Source organism: Telopea speciosissima, chromosome 8, assembly GCF_018873765.1.
Source record: "Telopea speciosissima isolate NSW1024214 ecotype Mountain lineage chromosome 8, Tspe_v1, whole genome shotgun sequence".
NCBI lineage: Eukaryota > Viridiplantae > Streptophyta > Magnoliopsida > Proteales > Proteaceae > Telopea > Telopea speciosissima.
In genome coordinates this window covers 51,818,954-51,844,214 of record NC_057923.1, presented here as the reverse complement: position 1 = coordinate 51,844,214, position 25,261 = coordinate 51,818,954, and the positions used below count along the sequence as shown (strand labels likewise).

Sequence of the window (25,261 nt, the reverse complement as noted above, 5' to 3'; positions counted from 1 at the left end):
AAAACATTGTTTATGGAACCCAAGCTCACTCATACTATAACTCTCACCAATCTCCAAAAGGAAATAATTATAGAGAATAAACACACCTTCAGAAATCTTACAAGTGAAACCTATCCCAACTCAAGGATCCCACTTAAAGGACTGAGAAATCCAGTTCTTCCACCCATGGTACATGATGATGATGCATGAGATATTGAAAGATGGTAATGATGAGGTTCTTACAAATGGTACATGTAATGGTGAATAGGGGGAGCAACCTCCTCAAGAGAGGAATATTATAATCCCATTAATAGGGGGTTCTTCCATTGAAATTGTACTGGTTGCCTCTAGTGTAACTGGAGAGGAATATTATAATCCCATTAAAATTAATGGGAGATCTCTTTGGATTTTGGACTAGGTTTCGTGATTTTTTCCTTCTCGAAAGAGATTTTCACTTAAAAAGTTGTATGTGCATTTTTGTGATTTGACTTAAATTTGATTTATCTGCTATAAGCAAATCAACATCGTAAGGGTGTTATCTGAAACGGAGATGAACGCAGCGGAAGAGGATCTCAAACATATATGGTTACAAGCTTCACAACAATGTTGATGATCTTCTTCAACTTCTAGAGATCTTGTTAGGCTTCTCAATGGAGAACTCCACACCACAAATCCTTGGAAATAGATAGAATCCCCCAGAGAATACGATATCAACTTGTAGAAAAAAGAATGTGAGAGAGAGAGAGAGAGAGACCAAAATCTTAACAATCGGGATTAGGGCTGAGAATAGATAAGTATATATAATCAGCCCCCTTCCCCCTTATAGATTCACAATCGAATTATGAGTCCTAAGAGAGAAGAGATCAAAGGAGGAAGGTCACCTCCTTAAGTGGCCGATCTATCCAAGGCAAATCGTGGTCCACGTGGTTGCCCCATGGGTGGGCGCCCCTGAATCGGATCAAAATTCAGGTTCTGTTAACATCTTCAATATTAGTTTTTCATATATTTTATTAGGGTAATTATTAACGTAGCAAGGGTCTGTTATTTATCCAAACATAATAAGACAGCTACTATCCTCTTCAAACTTCAATTTAGGATGCAGTTGGAAATAATTTTATAAGGATCCTGGCGTAAAATCACATTCTTCATTGCTGAAAAATCCAGAAAACCCAAGAATATTAGATTAATTTTTTAATAAAGGGCTTAAATGTAATTCTACACTACCCATCTTCCCCAACCCAAAATCAATACCCAAATCTCTCGTCTCCGACTCTCCGACGATGAACCAACCTCTTTCTTTCTTTTTCCCGGCGAGCTAAAAGTCCCTGAAAAAGCTGCAATCTCCAAAATCATCGCCCTCTTCGCCAGTCTCTCCTGCCATTGAAATGAGTTTCAAGCTTCACGAAATTTCTTTTTTTCTGAAGATGAAGAAAGGAACAGGAGTACGAAACTGCTCAATTAGGAGAAATTAGACGCAATGGCGATAGATGAAGAAACCACCAACCCATGCAAGTAAAGGTCCCGAGAGACAAACCCATCACCTGTTTTCCCCATAGAAAACCAGAAAAAGAAAAACACTAAAATATGAGAGGGGGGTGGAAGAAGAAGAAGTGAAGAAACAGGGGAATAGAGCAGAACTGTTTAAAAACAAAGAAACGGAAGAGACCCGATCTTTCATTTAGTGAGATATAAACCATTTTTCCATCTTTTAATATCATGAGATTATTATCCCCAAACAAATGAGAATACCCTTCATCGAATGACAAGATGGGTAGAATCTGAGGAGTTGCAGAAGCTAGAACCATCACAGACAAAATCATAAAAAATCCCAAACGAAAACCCATCATTTTTTTTTTCTTTCCTCCTTACAGTGCTATCTTTCTACTCTCTGTTTTCCTATATAATTAATCTCTCCCACTTTCGTCTTTTTTTCTTTTCTTCTTCACAAGGAGCTTGACCTTATAGTAATGGCAATCAGCCCAGAAAAGGGAGTGACAGCGTGTGTGTGTGTGTGTGTGTGTGTGAGAGAGAGAGAGAGAGAGAGAGAGAAAAGGTGGGAAGTGAGAAATTGTCCTTATGTTCTATAGTGGTGCTAGCAATTTGAATGTCCGCGTTCGTCTTTCACCCCAAATCCCTCTGGAATTCGATAGTTTCTCGCCTAAAAACGCACTCGAAAGAGTAGCACGAAACTGGTCTTCTTCCTGTTCTTCTTCTTCTTCGATCATGTACGTAGTAAAGGAAGAAATCCCACATTCTAAACTGAAGACTCATTTGCCCCTTTGACCGCAATTGGAGTCTTCATTCCCAAAGAGTTGGTGGGAGTAGGAGGTTATTTTGGAAAGGACAAAAACAGAGTTGATTTAAACCAGGGGAGTGGGTCGGTTGGACGTGTGACGGTGGTGTTCGCCCCGGAGAAGAAAAAAGAAGGAGGAAGAAGGAAGGAAGAAAGAGAAACGAGAGACGGGGAGGAGTGCGAGAGGAGAGAGAATGTTAGGTTAGGTTAGGGTTGAGTTGGGTTAAGCTTGAAAACTCTCATCCGTTAGATCAACTAGGGAGAGAGAAATTACAATCGTGTATTAGGGAGGCAATGTATGTTGTTAAATGACAGAAATATCCTTTTAAAATATCATTTTATATTATAAATATGAGATTTTAATAAAATAATGAAATGTCCAAATTGTCCTATTTAATGATACTTATTTGTTTTATTTTTTATTAGAAAAATTAACAAAACACCCCTTGAAAATGAATCGAAACTCAGATCATCCCCTGAAATTTGAAAAAACTCAGATCAGTCCTTGTATTAGAGCCCAATACTCAGATTACAACCTACAGTTAGTGATCCATCGTTAAATGATGAAGTCAGTTATTTAAATATTTTTTTAAACTTTAAATTACCCTTGTGCAATATAAAATTACAATATTACCCTTACAAAGAAAAATCCCCAAATTCGAATGTTTTCCTCTTTGTTCTTGACTCTCTTTCTAAATGACCTGCGACTCCAAAACTGAAGTTCGCCGGAATGAAGAAAGACAACGAATTTGAAACATGACTTGCCGAGATATACTCGAAAACCACTGACAAAGAGTCTGCCTTCACTCACGCCCTTATTCAAGCACCCTTCTTCTTCAACCACCGGCTTCAATTTCTGAAGTTCGCCGGAGAGAAGACAGGCATGAACAGACTTGTTACGATCAAAGCCCACGAACTTGGGACCCTAACACTATCTCTGTTGTGGATGGGTGGAGAAGAAAATGGTTTTCTGCTCTTTAGCATTCTACCGAGAATTTTGGTGGTGAGTTTAATATGCCAAAAAGCTGGAGATTCAAAGGTTTGACATATCTCAGAAGTGGGTTTCATTCCAGGAGATATTGGGTGTAATCAGCGGAATAATGCAAGCAAACTGTAATTCACCTTGAAATCAAAGCAAATCTATAGCATCCTTGATGTTCCCCCTTTTTTTTTTTTCTTTTCCAAAAACCGAAATTCACCCTAGTTGAAATCAAAGCAAATCTCCCACTGCCGCTGCTTTTTTTTTTCTTCTCATTCTTCTTCTCTTCTCTGTTCCGTGTTTTTTTATATATTTTTCTCCTCCTTTCCCTTCTTCTATCTTTGTAGCAGTAATGATGGCGGTACCCTGTTTTTGGGGGGTTTTTTTTTTTTTCAGATTTGATTTCTGAAATTAATCTGAATCTGACCATCAGATTCAGTTGGTTTCTTAAGACTTATTCCACCCCTTTCGAAGGTCTTTCCTTCAGTCATGGTGAAGCTCAGTGCAGGCATGAAGATCTTTCTGATCTTGGCTTGCACAGATAGGTTCTTCAATGGGTTTTCTTCACCAAACAGGGGAAAAGTTGTTTAGGGATTTTTTTGGGTTTCACCGGCATCTGAGGCCGGGGTTATGGCCGTCGGACCTTGACGGTCTTTGGCCGTGTTTGAGCTTGGCCGCCGGCCTCTGGTTCGGTCGCCGCAAGAGACCACGGTGGTGGTTATTAAAACCCTAAATGGGTTTTCTCCATTCTCATTCTTGGTTTAGCGATTTGGGGAAGAAGGAGAGGGAAAGGGTAGTACTGTAAATTTAATTCTAAAGTTTTAGTACAAGGTTAAATTAGTCTTTTTACAATAATAATTAACAGCAGACTAACACCATTAGTGTAGAGGGCGTGATCTGAGTATTTTCAAATTTCAGGAAGTGATCTGAGTTTCGACCCATTTTCAGGGAGTATTTCATAAATTTCTCTTTTTATTATATAATAATCTTTTCACATTTTTGTTACGTGGAAAAGTAACCCACCCTTCTTCCGCTAATAACAACCCATTTTATTATTTTTTATCTTCATTAATGTTTATTGGTGGGAAAGGCCTACAAGGACTTCCTGATATTGATTTATTAATCCCTACAAATGTTTTTTTTTGTTTGTAAATCATCATTCGTCATTGACCTTTCTCGGAGTAGTTTTGCAATAATTTATGAGATGCTCTTCCAAATGAGTATTGTTTAGGACATCTTGATTCTTGACAACTTACCCCCACCAGAAGTTCCCATAAGAAATTACCCCACAAAAGGGCTCAATCGACATATGGAAAAGAACCATGCTTACATGTTTTGTCCCAAACAAATAACCAAAAACCAATATCAGGAATCTGAAGGGAATCCAATCTTAACATGATCCAGAAGCTTGAGCATGAGAAGTTGCAATACCCGTCTCATAGGAGCTTGATGATGAAAGAGATTTTATTACTGATTTGCTGTAGCCGTAGAAAACCGTTCTTTACTCCACACGCAGTCGTAATCAATCTCTCTCTCTCTGCCAAATAGCCAAAACGGAACCGACCAGCCGCTACTCTGTAAAAGGTGCTTTTGCCTGTCAATCTTCCACTTCCTTTTTGCTTGCTAACGCAACCGCTTCTCTTGCTATTGCAGAAAACTCACACCTCTCTCACCCACTTCGCCTTTTGTCTTGATTTTTTCCTTTTTTCTTTCCATCCCAACCCCCTTCATTTTTTTTTGGTTTTTTGTTGCTTAGCTGAGTATGAAAGGATCCAATTTCAAAGGAGCTATGGAAAATGTGAACAAGGAGGCGATCGATTGGGAGTTGAGGCCTGGTGGTATGCTTGTTCAGAAAAGAGACGATGGGGTTGATGCTTCTGGACCCACGATCAAGATCAAAGTCTCTCATGGCTCTTACCAGCACGAGGTCAACGTCCCTGCTCAAGCAACTTTTGGTAATTCCTATATTTTCCTTGATGGGTTCTTCTATTTTCTAAAGATTTTAGTTCACAAATACTTGCATTAAGCTAATTTGGGCAACTCTTGCCGTTTCTCCCCTTTTGTCACTGTTTTGTCTATTCGCTTTCGACCTTCAAGTTGGTCTTGGTTAGTCATTTTCTCTTCTCTCTTCATGTGTCTTTTTTCATCTCTGTGCAGTGCAGTAGATGTATCTGTGCTTACTTGATTTGACATCTCTCTGTTGAAGGGCCCCCTTAAAAAAAAAATAGCGGATGGGTTGGTATCAATGGAATGGAATTCTCACTCAGTCCTTTGGATCATTGTCATATTGCTTTACATCCGCTATTGTCTAGTTTTTCTTGATGATAATGGTGTATTTATGCGTAATTCGATCTTTGGGAAGGGATTATTGCAGTGGGCCTTCCTCCCTTGAGACTAATTTTAGTAATTACTGTTTTTCTTTTAACTCTTTGTTTCTTTCCTTGATGAAATTGATCTATGGCCTGGATGGTCGATAATGTAGGGGAATTGAAGAAGGTCCTTGCCCAGGAAACTGGATTGGAACCTAAAGAACAGAGACTATTATTCAGAGGGAAGGAAAAAGAAGATGATGAGTGCTTACACATGGTAGGTGTAAAGGACATGTCCAAGGTGGTACTCCTGGAGGATCCTGCTAGCAAAGAGAAAAAGCTTGAGGAAATGAAGAAGAATCAAGAGATATCAAAAGCTTGTGAAGCTGTTGCTAAAGTCAGAGCTGACGTTAACAAGCTCTCTGAAAAGGTGGATCCCATCATCCAGAGAAATCCATTTGCAGCACTACTGGGACTCATGGAGAATGTTTTATTTTGTAGGTGGCTGCCTTAGAGGCAGCTATGCGTGGAGGTACCAAGGTTGCAGAGAAGGAATTTGTTCTCTTGACAGAGCTATTTATGGTACAATTACTGAAACTGGATAGCATTGAGGCTAAAGGAGAAGCAAAAGTGCAAAGACGGATTGAGGTCAGTCAGCAATTGGTCTACTATGATTAAGATTGCCACTTAATTCTCATAAAAAAAAAAAAAATATTGCCACTTAGTTCTATTTCTTTGTCATTCTTGTGTTACTACCAAGAGGCATTGAATTCATATGGAATAGTTGACTTTATCTTTGTTTTAAAATATTTTCTGGTGAAGACTGAAATTAATGTTATGTTTAATGGGTCATTAAATATGCTATTGGGGAATGTGACTTGGGTACAATAATCAATCCATTTAGTACATGTTGGTTTTGGCCAACCGATTGTTTGAAGGATCTCCATTATCAGTCTGTGAACCTTCTCAGACCGCTTAAATCCTATTATTGAACTCCTTTTATGTGGGAAATGTTTGTTTCACCTAGGTGAAGGGAAGATGATGATATCAGTCATTATTGCTCTCTCTGAACTTTTTCCCGTTTTATATTTTTGTTTGTAGTTGATACATTGTATGCAAAGATGAAGACTTATATTTCATTTCTCTCTCTCTCTCTCTCTCTTCCGCACTCCCCACACCCATTTGGGTCAATTTCTGCAAGGTCAAAATTTCTCTGGTTGGCATGATTTAGGTGCCACTTAAAATCCTTCTTAGCTTTTCAATGAGACCAAGATCTTGGAATTGCTAGCTGTTTTAGTTAAGCTTTAGCCAATTTAATGACTGAGTGTTTTGATGCTATGAGATTTCTATTCCCAAAATTTGTCAGTGGGGAGTTTTAGTTTAGTTTCTATTTCAGAGTTTCCAGTTTCCGAGAAATTTTCATTGGAGTTGCTAAATTTGTAATTGGAGCCAAAATAGAAAGTTGGAGTCATGTGTCACTAAATTCGAAAGTGGCCCCTAGTTTCTGAGTTATTAGTAAATTAGACAGCCTATAAAATCTAGAAGGCTCCTATCTTGACAAGGGAATCTGTGTTTGAGAATTATTAAGTCAGGGGTTTTTTATTTTTCAAAAACATTGCAGCCTGTATAAGACAATGGGGGCTGGCCAAGTTGAATAGTTGGATTGTTGTTTGCTTTATTGAATTGAAGTTGGGTTGTTGGACTTTGCTGTTCTGTTCCAGTTCTAGTTTTTGCCTGTGGTAAAGACTTGGTTATTATAGCTTATCTAGTTATCGCTTTTGTATTTTCTTCCTCTTCATTTTCCTTTATTATCACTTATATGCTGGATCTCCAAGCCCTAACACATCCTTGTTTCACCTTAGGACTGAATAAGGGCTATTCTCTCTCCTACTAAAGCCTAACAGATTGCAATCATATTGTTATTTAGTGCTTGATTCCATTTCTTGAGGGCTCATCTCTTTGTAGGAACTCTCCCCCTATGTCAACAGAATTAGAAACAACTTACTATGGTGCCATGGTGGGATTTTAATTGTGCTGAATTTAGGAGGTTGAATATCTTAGTTATCAGAAATCAGTAGGAGTCATTTCCTGGATAGATGCCAGTTGCAGGAGGTGTTGATTTTTACTTTAGAAAAACATAGTTTGTTAAAGCTCTTCAGTGAGCTTGTGTAATATTGGTTGCCTCCTTTCTCTTCATTGTATTAAAATCCTTCTGACTTATCACAAAAGGCGGAGATATAAAGAAATTTTAAAATTGAATGAGAAGAACATTTCTAGAAGGCTGAAAATGAAGGTCTGGTCTTCTTCAATTGACAAAAAGATTTCTTTTTTTGTGTTTCAAATCCTCAAATCTGTATAGTTGAGCTCCGATTTTGTACAAAAACTTTTGAATTTAAATTTGTTTTGTATCAATTTTTTTTTGTGTGCAATGCATGGAGAGTCCTACAAATTATTGCTTCCTCTACATTTTTCTCTCTTTCAACGTCCTTTAGGTTATATACAGTGCCTACATGTTTATATATGGGTTCCTATTTTGTACAAGGACAGTTGGATTGAAAGGAATCATTGTGTATTACCTTTTTTAAGGAGCAATGCATAAAAATGAGAAAAAGTATGCTGGCTCTACAGTGTTCTGTATTGAAACTTAATTACATTAAGTTGTATAAAAATAACATGCATACATAATTATATATTTGAGGGCAACATCAATATTCTGGCGATATATTATTCAGCATATGATTTTGATTCTTGTCAAATTACTGGAATGATGCCGAACAATGCATAAAGCATGTAACCGATTGGCTGAAAATTATCTGAACAATAAATCTCGGTGACATTTAAAGTATGTTTCCACAACAAGCGCACCGTAAAGTGTCGCACATTGATAGGAGGTGTTTGGAAAATGGCAATTCTTAATCTCGACATGCAGACACATTAAAAAGTCTGTAATTTTTTTGTTTGTCAAGTAGAGGATCACAATGGTGTGCTTATAATTATATTTCCTCTTCACGTCAAAACATTTAACTATGTTCCCCCCTCCCTGTAAAATGTCTAGGAGTGTGTATAACACTAAATTTTTATTTCCACCTGAGCTTAGTCTCTTGCTTCAATAGGTCTTAGGAGAACATGAATCACACTCACTGAGTAGGCTGGAAAGGCTCCCTCGATCCCTTGACACTGAATTTTATGATCTTCCCAAGAGAGTAGTGATGCAGAGCTCCAACAGTACCAATGTAGGAGGAGAAAGAACCAGGCCCAAAACTAGACCTTGTTCTGGTTCTAGTTAGCCCCACGACCGGTACTAGTGTGATTTGCATGGAAAGGAGATTATGTAGAAGATTGCATTATCAAGAAGATTTGGTCATGTACCACTGTCCTATTTTCATGGCTGCAGCATTTGATTTGGTTTTGATTACTTCTTACTAACGAGAATAAGAGTCCCTATTTTTCTAACCTTCTTTTTTTTCTGGGCAGAGATCAGTACTCTACCGGCTGAACAGAGAAGAGAGATATATGTCTGAAATCAGACATTATCTTAACCAGCGATATTCTGTTTCTAAATTCTCTGGTCAGACCTGAAGAGTGTTGTAATAAAAGATCTATCTATCAAATCTGCTCCTAATTTTGAGGAGATATTCTCTCCCCTAGCAGTGTCCTTCAATTTGATTTTGGTAAACATTTGACCTGCAGGTTTAGAGATATCTGGGTTTCTAAAAAACATCGGATCTAGAGTTTCTAATCCATCCATAGTCCAACATACAACCAATGGATCATCATCAGTTTTTGTGATTCCGATATACTGTTTTTGGGGTACACTCGACCAGATTTTGCTTCAGATCGGAGTCTTGGATTTTGAATTAATAAGATTCACTATATCTGGTTTTCTAACTTGTCACTGCATTCCTATCCTGTGGGCTGCGTCTGAACTTATCCTTAGGTAATCCGAGTGCACCATTTTTTACCCTCCATCTATATCAGACTGCATCAATATAACACTTGTTGACCTTTTTATGACTGGTTTCGTTGGCAAGGACTTTGCGTTTTATGCACAAGGTTTTCAAACAGCCTTATGATGGATAGGTCCAGTTTCCTAGTTGAAGGGTTGATCACGTAGTAGGTAAGAAATCCAGAGCCACTTTGTCTAGTTCTTTGTAGAAATATCTTGTAGCATATATTTAGAATCCAAACCTACTTATCCCGTTGACCTTGTTAGAGATAGATATCTTGTAGGAGATGTGACAGAATAGTTCATTTATTGATCTTTGACTATCTAAGACCTCTTTAGAGTATTACCTCTGAAGATGATAATTTTAGGGAGATAGGGCTGAGCTCTGAAAAGTTTAAAGAGAGAATTCCAAGGAAACCTAAGACCCAGAACATGTCACTCGACTACCTGTCTTCCCAAATTTAATCCTACCCCACTTGCCCAGGTCAATCTTATTGCTGAGGGGAAGCTTAAGGAAGGAGTCTTTTAATGATCTCGAGGACAAATCTAGGTGACCCTTTTACCACTAGTCCCAAGCATTAGAGTTGATTTCATGCTTAGGTCCATCCTATACATATAAGGGCATTCTATGATACCGTCATAGCCATTTGGCCAAGAATGCAAGTATCCTCTCTTGAAGCAGTCAATTGTAAACCACAAATCCTCCATGGACCTGCATACCATTTTGCCAATCTATTAAGTGATCTTTTAAGACACTTACCTTAGTTGTTTGGGGTGAAACATGACCAATGAGATGTGTGTTACTTCCTCTATCACATGTACCCACTCATTTTTGCCACATGGCAAGTTGCGACAAAGTTCAAAAACTGTTATGACATTTACTTCAATTATTTAGCATTAAATGTTATATATATATACCTTGGCCATGTAAACCTTCCTGATTATGAATGGGCTTAGCTTGGGTATTTCCACACCTAATTCTTTTGATAACAAGTGGATTTTGTTCTGCGTATATAGCCTAATAGACGGTATCTCAATCTGCCTAATCAATATTCATGTTAGATGAGGGGTTGTGAGCATGAGACATGGGTAGGGTTAAGTTTGAAATGTTTATTTTTAAGAAAATTGTGAAATGAAATAATATTGATAACAAAGCAGACTGTAGATGATGAAGTAGCAAAGAGGTGAACAAAATGCACAAGGATACAACATGATGGAGGTTAAAAGGTGTTAAACACACAGTGCAGATGACAATGTCTGCGTATTGGTTGTCATTGTTGTCAACATAGTGCATCTTGGTGCACTATAGTGATAGTGGCAGTCTAGGGCAGTTATAGAGGTCAGGATAGTTCAGGCAACATTCTGGATGAGATGGCAGACATCTGGCAGTGCAGGCAGTGACTGGACAATATTCCCAGCATCCCCAACAGTTCTTACAATGTTACAGTGGCAGTGATTGTATTTTTGGGGTTTGGCAGTGTACACAGAGGTCCCACAGTGTTTGGGAGTCATCCAGGGGCATTTCTGTCAGTTTTGGGCAAATACAGCATTACAGTGGTATTTCAGTAATCTTACAGAGTACAGATGGCCTAGACAGGTTACAGTCAGCATCCTGGGCTATTTTCATGATTATGTCAGTCACAGTGGTCTGTTGAGTGTTGACACAGCTCACAGGGGTATTTTGGACATTTTTGGCAGTGACACAGGAGTATCCGGGCGTATGTGGCAGCATAGGGCACCTCATTGCATGGTTTATCAGTGTTTGGCGGCCTTGGACAGCCTCTAGTGAAGGCTAGATGCCTCCGGAATGATGGTTTCATAGGATCACGCACTAGCAGCGGGTTTGTCGGCATTTTCGGAGGGTTAAATGGCAGAACTGGGTGGAACAATCTACATGAGAAATGTAGAGCATCAAGTCGCCTTTCAAACACAACTGGAAGTGTGTTGTTTCAATTCCGGTTGATGAAAATATTTCTGTTTCTGTGCAGTCGTGCAGATTGGAAGCAAATCTGAAGTTTTTGGGTTCTTCAGATGCATTCTGTGAGTTTTGACTGATTTCTACATGCATAGTGATAGTTCTTCTTGTTACTTGCTCGACGCTGCAAACCGCGTCCAAAAATTCGATCGCACGAGAGACATATGGCCTAGATACCCTTTCGGGTGTTCTGGTTGGCTGGGAGCATAAATAAAGGGAGTACACTGTCAAGCACTGGATCAAAGTCTCAGTGGATGAGATTAAACCACGTCTTCTGATACTCAATCGGTGACCAGGAACGTTAGTGCACAGTAGGTGAAGGATAAGATTCCATTGGCTGGTCTCTCATTGGTTGAGTGTATCTACTTTGGTACACCACAAAACATTGAATCAAAAGCTGTCATATGCAGATTGTTATGGTGTAACGCCAGTGCAGCGTAAAGCTTCGTTGATTCCCTTCGACACAAGATGATTCGACGGTACACAGATCTTTAGTATGTCATCCCACATGAAAGTGATGCCTGTGGAGTGTTTGTTCTGTGTTCTGACGGTACACCATATGCACCATTAAGATTCCATTTGACAGGACAAGACTTAATCTGAGGACTTAGGAATATTTGAATGGAATATTCCGATCCAAAGGATCGTAGACAGTAGACATCAGAACTTCAGATTTAGATCTAACGGTCGAGATCTATCCAAACATGGTCGGACTAAAGGGAGATCGAAATGTGTCAAAGCACCTTCGTAGAGGTGCGACTCGGATGTTCCTATCATGCACGGATCTCAAGATATACATTATACGCTCTCAAAGATTCCAAGTCGCGACTTAGTGGAGGTGGCGCAACTTATTACCATGGTCCACGGTACACTGCTGCCCGCCTTGATTCCATCTAGCGTAACGTACCATACACCATGGAATATTCCAGAGAATATTCGAATTGGAGCATTGTCATTGGCCAACCGTTTGAGGTGATCCAAGTTGGGTTTTTTTTCCGTTTTTCCGAGCTCTACATTGTGGGAAGAAGAAAACACATGGGTTGCAGCCTCAATAGTGCAAAAAATCGTAAAACCCTCTTTCCCATTGTGTGCATTGATGCCATCACCAACATTGCTCTTACATTCTTAGAGCTCCATTGAAGCTGCTGAAATTGAAGGTAGCACTCATTGTTGATTTATGCGGGTTGTGGCATAAAAGAAAGAAAAAGGGAAGAATAAGAAGAAGGAAAGAAAAAGGGAAGAATAAGAAGGAAAGAGAAGGAAGAAGGAAGAAGAAAGGAAGGACAAGAAAAGGAAAAGGAAGAAGAGAGGAAGGGAAAAAGAAAAGAAAGATATTGTTGTGTGTGCACTCAAGGTGTTTGTGAAAACAACAAGGAAGAAAAAGAAAGAGAAGGTGTGTGTGTGTGTGACATTGTTGAAGTCTCTGAAAGCTTTCACAAGTCCACAAAAGAAGAGGGAAGAAGAAGAAGAAGAGATCCCACTGCCAGGGCATCTCTTGTGAAGCTCCACTGCCCATTCAGAGTTTCTCCGGATACTAGAAATCAGAGACAGTGCATGGTTGTGAGCATTTCTATCTCTTAGCATTATCATTTGTATTTCTGTATTCATTTGTATATGCTAGTCTTAAGGAGTATATTGTTGAGACCTAGACTAGATATGCTTTCATTGTAGGACATTGTTATAAGCCCAATTCTGTATTTGGATAACCAGTGGGTGCGGGGTACCTTTGGGGGTAACACCCTTGCTCTTTTAGTCATCAGTAGTTGAAGCAGGCAAGTTGTATTGAGTCACAGCTGAACTGTTGATTGCAGTTAAAGACTAATATTGAGTAGATGCTGGGATCAGTGTGACCATTACTCTGTGCATGTAGGGAACTTGCCGAAGCACGTATGTCTTGTGTTGTGGTTGTGTATGTTTGCATTGTATATTGGAGTGGTTGTCTGTAAGATGGGTGTGGACACCAGGTAGACCTTCCCACAAGAATTGTATTTCTGCCTGTGGTTGAGGAAAGGTGTCTCACACGATTGTGTGCCAGTGACAGTGCCAGTCTATGAGGGACAATAGTGGACAGTATAGATATACCAGCTCTTAGCAGCTTTATGTGTATCAGCTCCGGACAGCAGTGTAAGGTTTAGTAGTGCCAGTTGAGTAGTGCTATCTATTTAGGAGTAATTTGTGCGAGAGCCAACTGTGTTGGAAATTTGGGAAACACCAACAGGGGCGTGGGAAATTGTTTGAGAGTGTTTTTTAGTGATCCTGATTCACCCCCTTCTCAGTGTCAACCTGGGAAAAAGGTTTGAATAGAAAAGTAGAAAAGGTGCACAAGTAGAAGACATAGCTAGAGAAGCGGTGAATGGAGACTTCTTGTATGTGGAGTCTCATATCATAGAATGATTTTTGAGGTTAGAAAGTTTTCTGATTGAATGATCCATGTTCAATTATGTATATTTCATAGTGGATATAATTGTATTGATGTTGTTGCATTAGACATTAATCCCATATGGAGGCCTATATCCAAGTTTGGGACTTGGGAGGCTCATAATGTGCTAGTGGCAGTCCAATACGTTGGAATTGACCTTTGGGTAGTTATATTATAGGTTGGACCTTTAATGTTTCTGAGTTTCATTGTAATGGGTCTAATTTATAAGCCCATAAAGTGAGGATAAAGTTAGTACACGGGATTAGGAGTTCAGTATTTGAGTTAGATTAAGATGCTTAATAGCTTTGAAGAGTTCTGTTTTAAGTCTATTTACGTTAAGTCATTATAAGAGAGTGATTAGGAGCACACCCCCATCAATTATAAATGATTTTATTAAAGAATATAAGTTTTTTTTATCAAGAGTTTTGGTGTTGTTGAGTCGTGCATACGAGATTGGTATCCCAAACCTGATTTCCTCTTATCTTCTCCTCTTTCCTTCTACTTGTTTTCTCTCTTCTTCCTTCCAAGAAGATCGATCTCATCTTTTTTCCCTCCCCTTCCATCAATCCGGTTCCTTCTCTTAACAATGCAGTTGCTTCCTTTATCCCAAAGCTGATAACTGATTTGGATTAGTGGTTTGCTTGCATCTGAGATCCATAATCTAAATTTTCAAATTGCATTATTTGGTATCAGAGCCGAACCTGGCCATAGATACCTATGTTTTCAAGACTTGTTTTCGTATGTCCAACATAAAACTGTTATTTTATTCATAGATTAAGGGCAGAGTGACAATTTCATCTCGCAGTTTGTGGTGGAGATGCTTTCAAAGACCAACAAGATCATCATTTAGTCTGAGGATGATTTCTTTGTCAAATTCTCAATTTTCCAATATTGTGATGGTTATTTTGAGATATTTGAATCTTCTGAAAGCATCATTAAAGTTGGTCAGCAATGGTTGGAAGAGTGAAGAGGTGTAGATGATTGCGATTGTAATTTGCGCATCCTAAAACCTTTTCAGCTACGACATACACTTGTTTTGTAAGGGTTGGTTGATGAAGTATCCTCAAAATCAAAGGAGGTGAAATCAATAGTACAGTTGCAGAAAGAGCCGAAAGAGTCAACACAAGTGGAAGACCACTCTGATGAGGGACAACAAGAAATGACAAAGGGAGACGAGATGATTATTATGGGTGAAGCAACAATATACACTACTGTAGTGATGGATGTTCTACATATTGAGCTTGTTGTTCCCCATATATTTCAAGATGAGGATAAACCATCAACGTTTCATCTTCTGATCTTGATTCATAATACTGGGTGGAGCATGAGACATTCTCTTGAGCCCTTCTATTACTGCCTTTCTACAAAACTTGAGAGCGAGTTTTTTTCAACACCGGGGGAATTGATGCAGTTGCATTAGGCATTAATCTTGCTTGGAGGCCTATATCCAAGCTTGGGAGGCTCATAATGTGCTTGTGACAATCCAATAGGTTGGAATTGACCTTTAGATAGTTATATTATAGGTTGGGCCTTTTATTAAATTTTTTTTTTGGGTTTCATTGTAATGGGCTTAATTTATAAACCTATAAAGCAAGGATAAAGTTAGTACATGGGATTAGTACTTGAGTATTTGAGTTAGATTAGGATACTCAATATCTTTTAAGAATTATGTTTTAAGTCTATTTACTTTATGTCAGTATAATAGAGTGATTCGAAGTCCTTTTATGAGATAATTTAGGAATTTTAGATCATCTTTATATATGTAATATACTCCCATCAATTAGAGATGATTTGAATAAAGAATATGAGTTTTTTTTTCAAGAGTTTGGTGCTGTTGAGCAGTGCATATGGGATTGGTATCCCAAAGTTCTCTTCTCTTCTCTTCCACACGTTTTTTCTCTTTTCTTCCTTCCAAGAAGATCGATCTCATCTTTTTTCCCTCCCCTTCCATCGATCTGATTTCTTCTCTTAACAACGTAGTTGCCTCCTTTATCTCAGCTCTGATAGCAGATTTGATCAGTGGGCCTGAAAATGCATTTGAGATCCATAATTTGGATTTTCAGATTGCATGATGTATAGCTTTTACATACTTTTGAATGGTTTGTTGTCGATGATATAAGTTGAAAGTATGATCTTTCTCAAGGAATGAATATAGATTAGCTTTTTTCTTGGAGAAGGGGGGGGGGGGGGGCGCTAAGAAAGAAGGCACACACTTAGGACTGTGTGTGCACATGACATTGAGTACTCCAACGGTCCCACCCCCAAATGTTGTTCAATTTGCAAAACTTTACTTGATTTATGAACCAACCTTTATACCCCTCAAGAATTGCACTAAAAAATCAAGCATATTTCAACAAGGTGCACCCAACATAACCTGCTAGACCTGACTCAGGTTAACTTGAACTTGACCTGAACAAGCTTCACGAAAATGAAATGTTAACATAGATGAAGACAAAAAATTAAAGAATTGAATTGAGTCTAGATAAAATTGAATTAATTAATCAGTTAAACTAACTAAAACATGCAAGTATGGCTGCCACCCCTCATAGTTAGGTAGGCTTAGATGAGATGGATAATTTAATGGGGTGGTTAAACCCCATCTGTCTTTTCAGAAGTTGTCAAATTTTCCTCCATGGGTTCATAATTTCACAAAAGTTACTGCTGCATTCATCTCAACTCCTTTTCCTCCATCTAGCCAAACAGTAAGTATTATGAGTATTCCTCCTGAACAAATCTTGAAATTCTACATAGCTGATGAGTCATCCTTTAATCTCTTGGAAATCACAGAGTGTTAACTGTCCCTAACCACACAACCCCCCCCCCCCCCCCCACAAAAAAAAAAAAAAAAAAAAAAAAAAAAAAAAAAAGAGGCAAGGATGATTGTCCTTGCTGTTATCTATTATGTTTTTGTTCTTAAAGTCAAGTTGATGCAGAGAGGAGAACATGGCGTGTAAAAGTTTTCCTTTCTACCTGTTTTTTTTTTTTTTTTTTGCTAAAGGTCAGCAAAGTATGTATTAATGAAAATATAAATGTTACAAAAAGCTGGCTTATTATGATTGGGAAAGTTAAACTGGGGCTTGACAATCTTTTATTTGGACTCATGATGGTATCAAGGCATCCTTATCCTTATATAAGGTTTCAGATTTCAACCCAACAAGCAGAATCACACGGCATGAATGAAGGACAGAATAGGAGATACCCAATAACAACCAATCAACAGATCAGATCAGCCTCAAAGTTAAATCAGGTATAGGGCTGGTATGGAGGAACACTTCCCATAAAAACTTCGTAGCAATCCAATGGTTGGATTCAGAGATACGAGTGGGTCCCAAAATAGAAACTCAATTTTTGGAATTTGGAGTTACGAACTATGCTGTAACTAACTTCCAATCCACAAAATAAAAGTGTCAAACCTTGATCGATTTCACCCTTCAATAGGTATATAACATGATATCAAAAATCTACTCCATCTAACAGCTGGAACCTTTCAATCAAGCATAAAAAATTAGCAAGAAAGACCTATTGCAGGTCTGTCTTACCTCCAACTGTAGCTTACGATGTGATACTGATATCTCCTTTAAAACAGTGATATCACTCCACCAATATAGCCTGCATAAACACAGCTTTAAAAAAGTTGAGATGATGCGCAACAGAATTTTGTATACACATCCAATCTTCCAACATTAATATATCAATGAAAACAGATCACAGCACTTGAATGCACAGGACAGATTTGAAAGAAAAGAAGAAAAAAAATAAAAGGATAGATGGTTGAGTCTCTCACTCGGACCTCACCAACTTCCCACCGGTTCCCTAGCTCCCACCAAAGTGGTAAACTATTTCTCACTAGACATTGGTTAACAAAACCAGAATTTTCTACTATTATTGGGGATACTACAGCCCTTCTCTTTAATAATAACATAGGGTACAACTCAAAATAGGAAACCCTTTATGTAGGAAAAGGAGAATCCTTTCAACCTTCAGAAATAGTAACTGTCTAGAAGACTAACATCTGGAATAACAAAATTGAAATCAGTGTAAAATAGAAACAAACAACTAAAGGGGTAAGTTTGGCCCGGTGAACCCAAGCCCGCCCAAGCCTGCCCTGAGCCCGACAGGGCCTGGGTTGGGCTTTTCAGCACGCGGGCTGTGGTAGGGTTGAGATTTTCAGGCCGGGGTAAGGCTGGACCGGCCATGTGTTGAGGACTCGGGTTGACTCCAGCTCGGCCTGACCCTGTATATTTAAATAGAAAATATACAATTATACTTAATAATATCATACATACGGTGAAAAAAATGGCCAGCCAGGCCTTGCCTAGCACTAAAATGGCAAAAATAGGGACTGCTAAGGTCAATCAGGGCCAACCCGACCTAGACTGGCCAGGGCCAGGCTGGGCCTGGGTTGCGATATTCCAGCCCAACCTCGGGCTGAGCTGGGCTTGGGTTGAGCAGAGGGGACCTAGGGTTGGGCTGGGTTTTAAAAAATCCGGCTCAGCCTGGCCTGGTTGCACTCCTACAAACAACTATGTAGTACTAACCACTACATAAAGTTATCTGAAGACTGAATCCTTATGGACGGTTAAAGCCTTGCAAAACTGTTCTTGGGTTTGGCATAAGCATAGTACTAAATCTTGCGAAATGTCGATTGAGATCTCGAATATTTCGAGTATCTCGACCTGACCGAAACGAAACAGCAGCTCGAATAAAAAAAATGCAGAAACTCGGTCGAAATTTCGACCATCTCGCGATATCTCAAGACAAAATCAAAATCTCGCGAGATATCGAGATTCCTTTTTCAAAAGTAGCTTTATAAATACCAAAACACGTTAGTCTCGGTTGAAATTTCGACCGATACTTAACAAGCTCTGGTTTTTTGGGTTTTTTTCTCCTTGTTCTTCATCCTTTCACTTCTCCTTGTTGATTCTTGCACCGGCCTTCGAATCTTCGCCGCATCTACGCCAGAGTGCACACCAACACATTTGTGAAACTTTTCCACTATTTCAGGTAAAGCCAATTTCTCCAAAAATGCTTTTTTGAAAGAAGCATGATCAATACTTGTTTGTTTGTGATGAAATTAATATATGTTAGGCACCGGAGACCGATCTACAACCTCACGGTGTCGAAATTTTTTTTCTATATATATTATTCTTTTATTTTTCTGCTTCAAAATTTTGATTTTCTTATAACAAGAATGTAAAAAAAAATAGGGGTTATGTACATTGTATGGTGATCAATTAAATCTCTTCTCCATGCATTTCCAGTTTTGAGTACGACTCCCACTCACAGGGATGTAGTGGATCATCTTTTGTAGATGACATCTTTTCCTACCCAACTCACCAGCCGTACTCGAACATTCTTCCAGACGCGTCATATTATAATGGATCAGTGGGTAGTACTTTTTCACAGTTTGGTGACCCAGATCCTAGGATAGGTTACATTCAGCATGTTGATGATGCAATTTACATGGCCACTGTGGATGACTACACTCGTTTCTTCTCCCATACTATGACGTGGCATTCATTTGTCCTACAGTCAGAGAACAATGCACGTCGGCTCCATCAGACTATGAGTAGGGTCGATCCTGGACGTCAGAGTAATTATTATTAGAATATTGGTAAACATTTGAGTCACTAGATGACTACTTGACTTGTATTGGACTATTGGGGATATTGTCATATTGATATCATCTTCTTAGCTTGTTATTTACTTATTGTACTTAATATTATGACTTAAGTTATGACTTATGAGTCATTCACTTTATGTTTCCAACTTCCAAGTCAATTTACTTGTTTAAATTGCTTATTAATCATTAATTTATTATGTCCTCTAGTACTTAAAGTCTTAAACAATGTGTATGCGTAATTAACTAAGTTATGCATTAGGATTCGACCGAACATTTCCAATCAATGGTGCAAATCCAAAACACCACTTTGGGTGACTATTTTTGCAATTTGAACATTTAAATGTGTTTATATAGCCTAAAATAGGGTTTCCATGAAGTTTTAGGCCTTAACTTAGCCTAAAACCCACCGAAATGACCTACCGAAACATAACAGAAAAATGCAAAATTTTGGATATTTCGGTTAGCCCGAAATACCGAAACGAAACGGGTTTTTGAACTATGGGCATAAGATCCTGAAAATTAGATCTAAGACAGAGAAAATGGTGGAGCACTTGATTGGAGATGGTCACTCAACCAAGCTCTGGTTGGACCCTTGGCATTTTGAGGGCATTCTTATCAAACGGTATGGACCATATTAGGTATGATGCGGGATCTAACATACAGACTCTTGTGAAAGACATCTTAAGAGATGGAAACTGGTGCCCCAGTTCCTCAGTCTCGTTAGAGCTTCTTGAAGTGTGGTCAAATCTTTCCAAGATCAAAACTTAATGCTACGGATCCTGACAGTGATTTAGAAGCCTCATCTGTCAGGGTCCTTTTTCGTCCAAACCAGCTTGGGATTCTCTATTAAACCAGGAGGAGAGTGGTTGGGCTAAATCCATCTGGTTCCAAGGTAACATTACTCACCATTCTTTTATTGCTTGGTGCTGCATGGTTGATGATTTGCCTACTGTTGATCAGTTGGCAAAGAAGAAGATCAATAATCCCCTCACTGCGGTTTTCATTGGGCACGGGCACGAAGAGTTGGAACCCACCTTTTTCTTCCAATGCTCCTTCACAGTCCAGATTTGGAAGGAGATTCAAACCCTTCTCTCCTCACTGCATTGCCTTGACTGCATTGTATAGAGAGGGAATTGGAGGAGATTGACTGGAGCCATTGCTAAACTGGCTTTTTGTGCTACCATCAACCACATATGGCAAGGAGAAACTTCAGAATTTTTCAAAACAAGACAAGAATCAGGCTTTGTTTGATCTTAGTCATCCATTCAGATGTTGTGAATCAATGCAGTGTCATGACGCTAAAAGGAAAAGACTCAAGGAGGAACAGCAACTTGGTTCATAAGTGGGGTGCAATCTTCGTGGAACCAGCGATCATGATGGATCTGTTTGCAGTTGGGGAACGTTCCCTTAGGTGTGGGTGCTCCCTTATCTTTGTTATGTGGTGCTGATCCTTAGGGGTATGCCCCTACTGGTTGAGTTCTTTTGCATTATTCTTGGTCCATTCAGACTTGTACATTCTTCTCATGTTATACCCTTCTGTTCTGTTTCATCTTTTGGGTGTGAACTGATCTACCCTAGGCGACTTTAATCCCAAAGTTTCACCTTTAAAAACCCTTTCTGCTGAGCATAGTTCGAAAACTCATTTCGTTTCGGTGTTTCGGGCTGATCGAAATATCCGAAATTTCGGATATTTCGGTCGAAATTTTGCATTTTTCTGTTATGTTTCGGTAGGTCATTTCGGTGGGCTTTAGGCCAAATGAAGGCCTGAAACTTCATGGAAACCCTATTTTAGGCTATATGAACACATTTAAATGTTCAAATTGCAAAAATAGTCACCCAAAGTAGTGTTTTGGATTTGCACCATTGATTGACAATGTACGGTCGAATCCTAATGTATAACTTAGTTAATTACACATACACATTGTTTAAGACTTTAAGTTCTAGAGGACATAACAAATTAATGATTAATAAGCAATTTAAACAAGTAAATTGACTTGGAAGTTGGAAACATAAAGTGAATGACTCATAAGTCATAACTTAAGTCATAATATTAAGTACAATATGTAAATAACAAGTTAGGACGATGATATCAATATGACAATATTCCCAATAGTCCAATACAAGTCAAGTAGTCATCTAGTGACTCAAATGTTTATAAATATTCTAATAATAATTACTCTGATGTCCAGGATCGACCCCACTCATAGTTCTGATGGAGCTGACGTACATTGTTCTCTGACTGTAGGACAAATGAATGCCACGTCATAGTATGAGAGAAGAAACAAGTGTAGTCATCCACAATGGCCATGTAAATTGCATCATCAACATGTTGAAGGTAACCTATCCTAGGATCTGGGTCACCAAACTGTGAAGAAGTACTACCCACTGATCCACTATGATATGACACCTTTGGGAGCATGTACAGGTACGGCTGGTGGGTTGGGTAGGAAAAGATGTCATCTACAAAAGATGATCCACTACATCCCTGTGAGTGGGGGTCGTACTCAAAATTGGGAATTGATCACCATACAATGTACATAACCCCTATTTTTTTTACATTCTTGTAAGAAAATCAAAATTTTGAAGCAAAAAAATAATATACATGGAAAAAAAATTTCGACACTGTGAGGTTGTAGATGGGCCTCCGGTGTCTAACATATATTAATTTCATCACAAACAAACAAGTATTGATCATGCTTCTTTCAAAAAAGCATTTTTGGAGAAATTGGTTTTACCTGAAATAGTGGAAAAGCTTCACAAATGTGCTAATGGTGTGTACTCCGGCGTAGATGCGTCGAAGATTCGAAGGCCGGTGCAAGAATCAGCAAGGAGAAGTGAAAGGATGAAGAACAAGGAGAAAAAACCCAAAAAACTAGAGCTTGTTAAGTCTCGGTCGAAATTTCGACCGAGACTAACGAATTTTGGTATTTATAAAGCTACTTTTGAAAAAGGAATCTCGAAATCTCGCGAGACGGTTGAAATTTCGACCAAGTTTTTGCATTTTTTTTATTCGAGCTGCTGTTTCGTTTCAGTCAGGTCGAGATACTTGAAATATTCGAGATCTCGATCGAGATTTCGCGAGATTTAGTACTATGGCTGAGAGAACCCAACATGAAATCTCAGCTGGTTTGGTTTCTACCACCAGGTATGATTTCAGCATTAAAATATTAACCATTCACTTATTCTCTTGGGTCTTTATGAGTTGGATTCAAGAAGGTAGTTTGTTGGAATGCATGTCCTGAAATTTCACTTCAATCAGAGCTTTGAGGAAGGAGATCTCTTAACCTATGCGATTGCTGGTTATCATAAACCAGTGCTGTATTGCTAGGTAGAAGACCTTTTTATTTTACAAATAAACCCCTTAGTTGCTGATATTACCCATTATACCCCTCCTTTTATCAGTTGTTCTAACTTTATCACCAGTCCCTTTGAATTTCCAAGATTGTCTCTGTTTTGGGTTTAATTACAATCCTGCCATTGAGTTTATTTGTCCTCCTTGAGGGATCTTGAACTTCGCAATAATTATAGTTTAGCAACGGCACTCTTAATTTGAGGTATCTGGTATCCTTGTGGCTTCACAGTGATCCCAAAGCAGGGTTTCGTGACTTGGGATGCATCAATTACGCTTTTTAGATCCATTGTGCCTCCCTCTACCTCTTATTTTAGTTCTTTGATCAATTGATTTATCATCCTTGTCACACAACACACACACTATTGAAATGGTGTAAAAATGGGTAAGTTCTGTTGTATAAGCCCCCCTTAATCTAAATTTTATTAATAGATGGTATATTTATATTGTTTTTGAGAAACCAAGTAGGTTCCATGATTTATAACAAAATTTCAGAAGTTCAATCTGCCCTTTACATTCCAACTGTATCAACAAATCCTCTTTAAGTATATATTAGTTTTGTTAACAGGTGGCTATCCCCTGGATCTTCTGAAAATAGTTAAGTGTCCTCCACATCTTGTTATTTCATACACAGGTTCTGCCAGTTTGGATCAACTCTTATTCTGTCTATCTGATAAATTGTGTAAAACCATTCAACATGATATATAAGTGCAAGACATGGATACGGGGTATGATTATTTTGATGAAGTAATGAATTATGAAAAGTGAGTTTTGTCATATTTCCATATCTTTAAGCTGCCATGTGTTGGGTATTTTCCTTGCTTGAGTTGTGTAACCAAATGTCATTGTCATGCATGCAAGTCCTTGTGTTATTGTATTACCGGTAGTGCCGCGACACATATAGTAATTTTTGCAGCAACGGAAAGGAAATATTCTTTTAACCGATATTTTATTGATGATGTTCAAACACCTGAAGCTAAAGTATACATACTCATGGATTTCTTGATAGTCAAGCCAGTCCCACTAACACTGGTTCTTTTTGTTAGAATGCCATAAGGTAGGTCCTTAGTTCAGCTATTCTTCTTTGACATTTAGTTTCATTGATACCATTATCAATATTCTATGTCCTGTACAGGTTCGTCGTGTGCAGAGTTACGTGGAGATGCTTGACGTTCTAAAGGCACGAAACTCTAACCCTTTCAGCAGTAGCAGCAACGCTGCATCTGTGACAACCAAGTGGGAGACCTTTGATTCTGGAGTGGGAAGCCTGAATGCTCCACCCCCGCTGCCGTCTTCTGCAAACGCAACTAACGATTGGGAACAGTTTGATTAATCTGATCTCTCTTCGGCTATCCTGGTTTGTACAAATTCCTATGCGATACCTTATGCTATGGCACATGGAACACATTTTGCTTTGTTTTTGTGTCCCCCCTATGTTCTAATCCTTTTAGTAGGGACGGAGGAGAGGCATTGATAGTGTAGAAAAAAACTGCACTTTCTTTTGAAGAGAAATTGATATTTGTACATATGTTTTTCATATATATTTTGCACAGATATGCTGGTTGAACCTTTGTAACCTAGGTTTCAAAACCCTAATTTGGTCTCTTAGGCTCACTTCAATCTAATGACATCTTAAATAGAACAGAATAGGGTGTAAATCTATATTCTTACACAGGTTTTGAACCTTTTTGGGAAAAGTAAAATCGACTCTTGGGACAAAGGATAATTAACTTTGGGGAAGGGGCTTTCTGGAATGTGGAATTTGGAATTTGGAATTTGGAATTCAGAACGGGTGTCTAAAGAAAAGAATTAGTTACTAGAAAAAGGGCTTCCAAGTATCTTTTGGTAACGAATCTGGCTTCTGTATAAAATAAAGAAATTTGAGTCTTCTCCACCCTCATGGTCAACAAGTAACATTTTAAAGAAGAATTCCTGAACTTGGATTTAGCGGCATGGATCGGTATCGGCAATACCTGGCTGTATCGGTTTACAAAAAATATGAAGGGAAATAGTTCGAAAAAAATAAAAAAAAGGTATCTGAATCTTGGGGGCCAAAATCGTCCGATCTGTCTTGATATGGTTGATCTGTATTGGTATTAGTATCAGCATCGATGGTGACCGATACCGGCACCAATATCATCAACTGAATCCCTATGTGATAGTAAAGGTAGAATAGAATCTGAAACTTGAATCGAATCTCACGAAATAGTTGAGTATAAAGTGATAAATTCAATCCTTAAAAGTTTTTTTGTGATGTCAATTTAAGCAAAAGAGCCAAATCCCAGAAGCATAGGGGATTAGGGACAAACCGAAAAGGTTAGAGCTTTGATTAAAATAAGGGAAGAGTTATAAGTGAGGGAGCGTGGTCTTGTGTGCGTAACAGGGCCAA

General features: G+C 38.6%; 1 protein-coding gene and 1 long non-coding RNA gene across 3 annotated transcripts; both read left to right on the top strand.

Annotated features, from left to right (window-relative positions):
* Window positions 1–4,826: 4,826 nt before the first annotated feature.
* Window positions 4,827–24,398, top strand: LOC122672873 (BAG family molecular chaperone regulator 4). 2 transcript variants are annotated; one of them, XM_043870377.1, is made up of 4 exons: window positions 4,827–5,206; window positions 5,734–5,990; window positions 6,062–6,208; window positions 24,008–24,398. In XM_043870377.1, exons 1-4 carry the CDS (start codon window positions 5,014–5,016, stop codon window positions 24,203–24,205), a joined length of 795 nt encoding a protein of 264 aa, XP_043726312.1. In that variant the 5' UTR covers window positions 4,827–5,013; the 3' UTR covers window positions 24,206–24,398. The 2 variants fall into 2 exon arrangements, with proteins under 2 accessions (XP_043726312.1, XP_043726313.1); XM_043870378.1 differs by lacking the exon at window positions 4,827–5,206 and adding an exon at window positions 5,532–5,624.
* On the top strand, window positions 11,738–23,887 carry LOC122672874. Its single transcript, XR_006334500.1, has 4 exons — window positions 11,738–11,750; window positions 13,611–13,615; window positions 15,648–15,662; window positions 23,668–23,887. It is a non-coding gene; the product is annotated as an uncharacterized LOC122672874 (long non-coding RNA).
* Window positions 24,399–25,261: the final 863 nt, after the last annotated feature.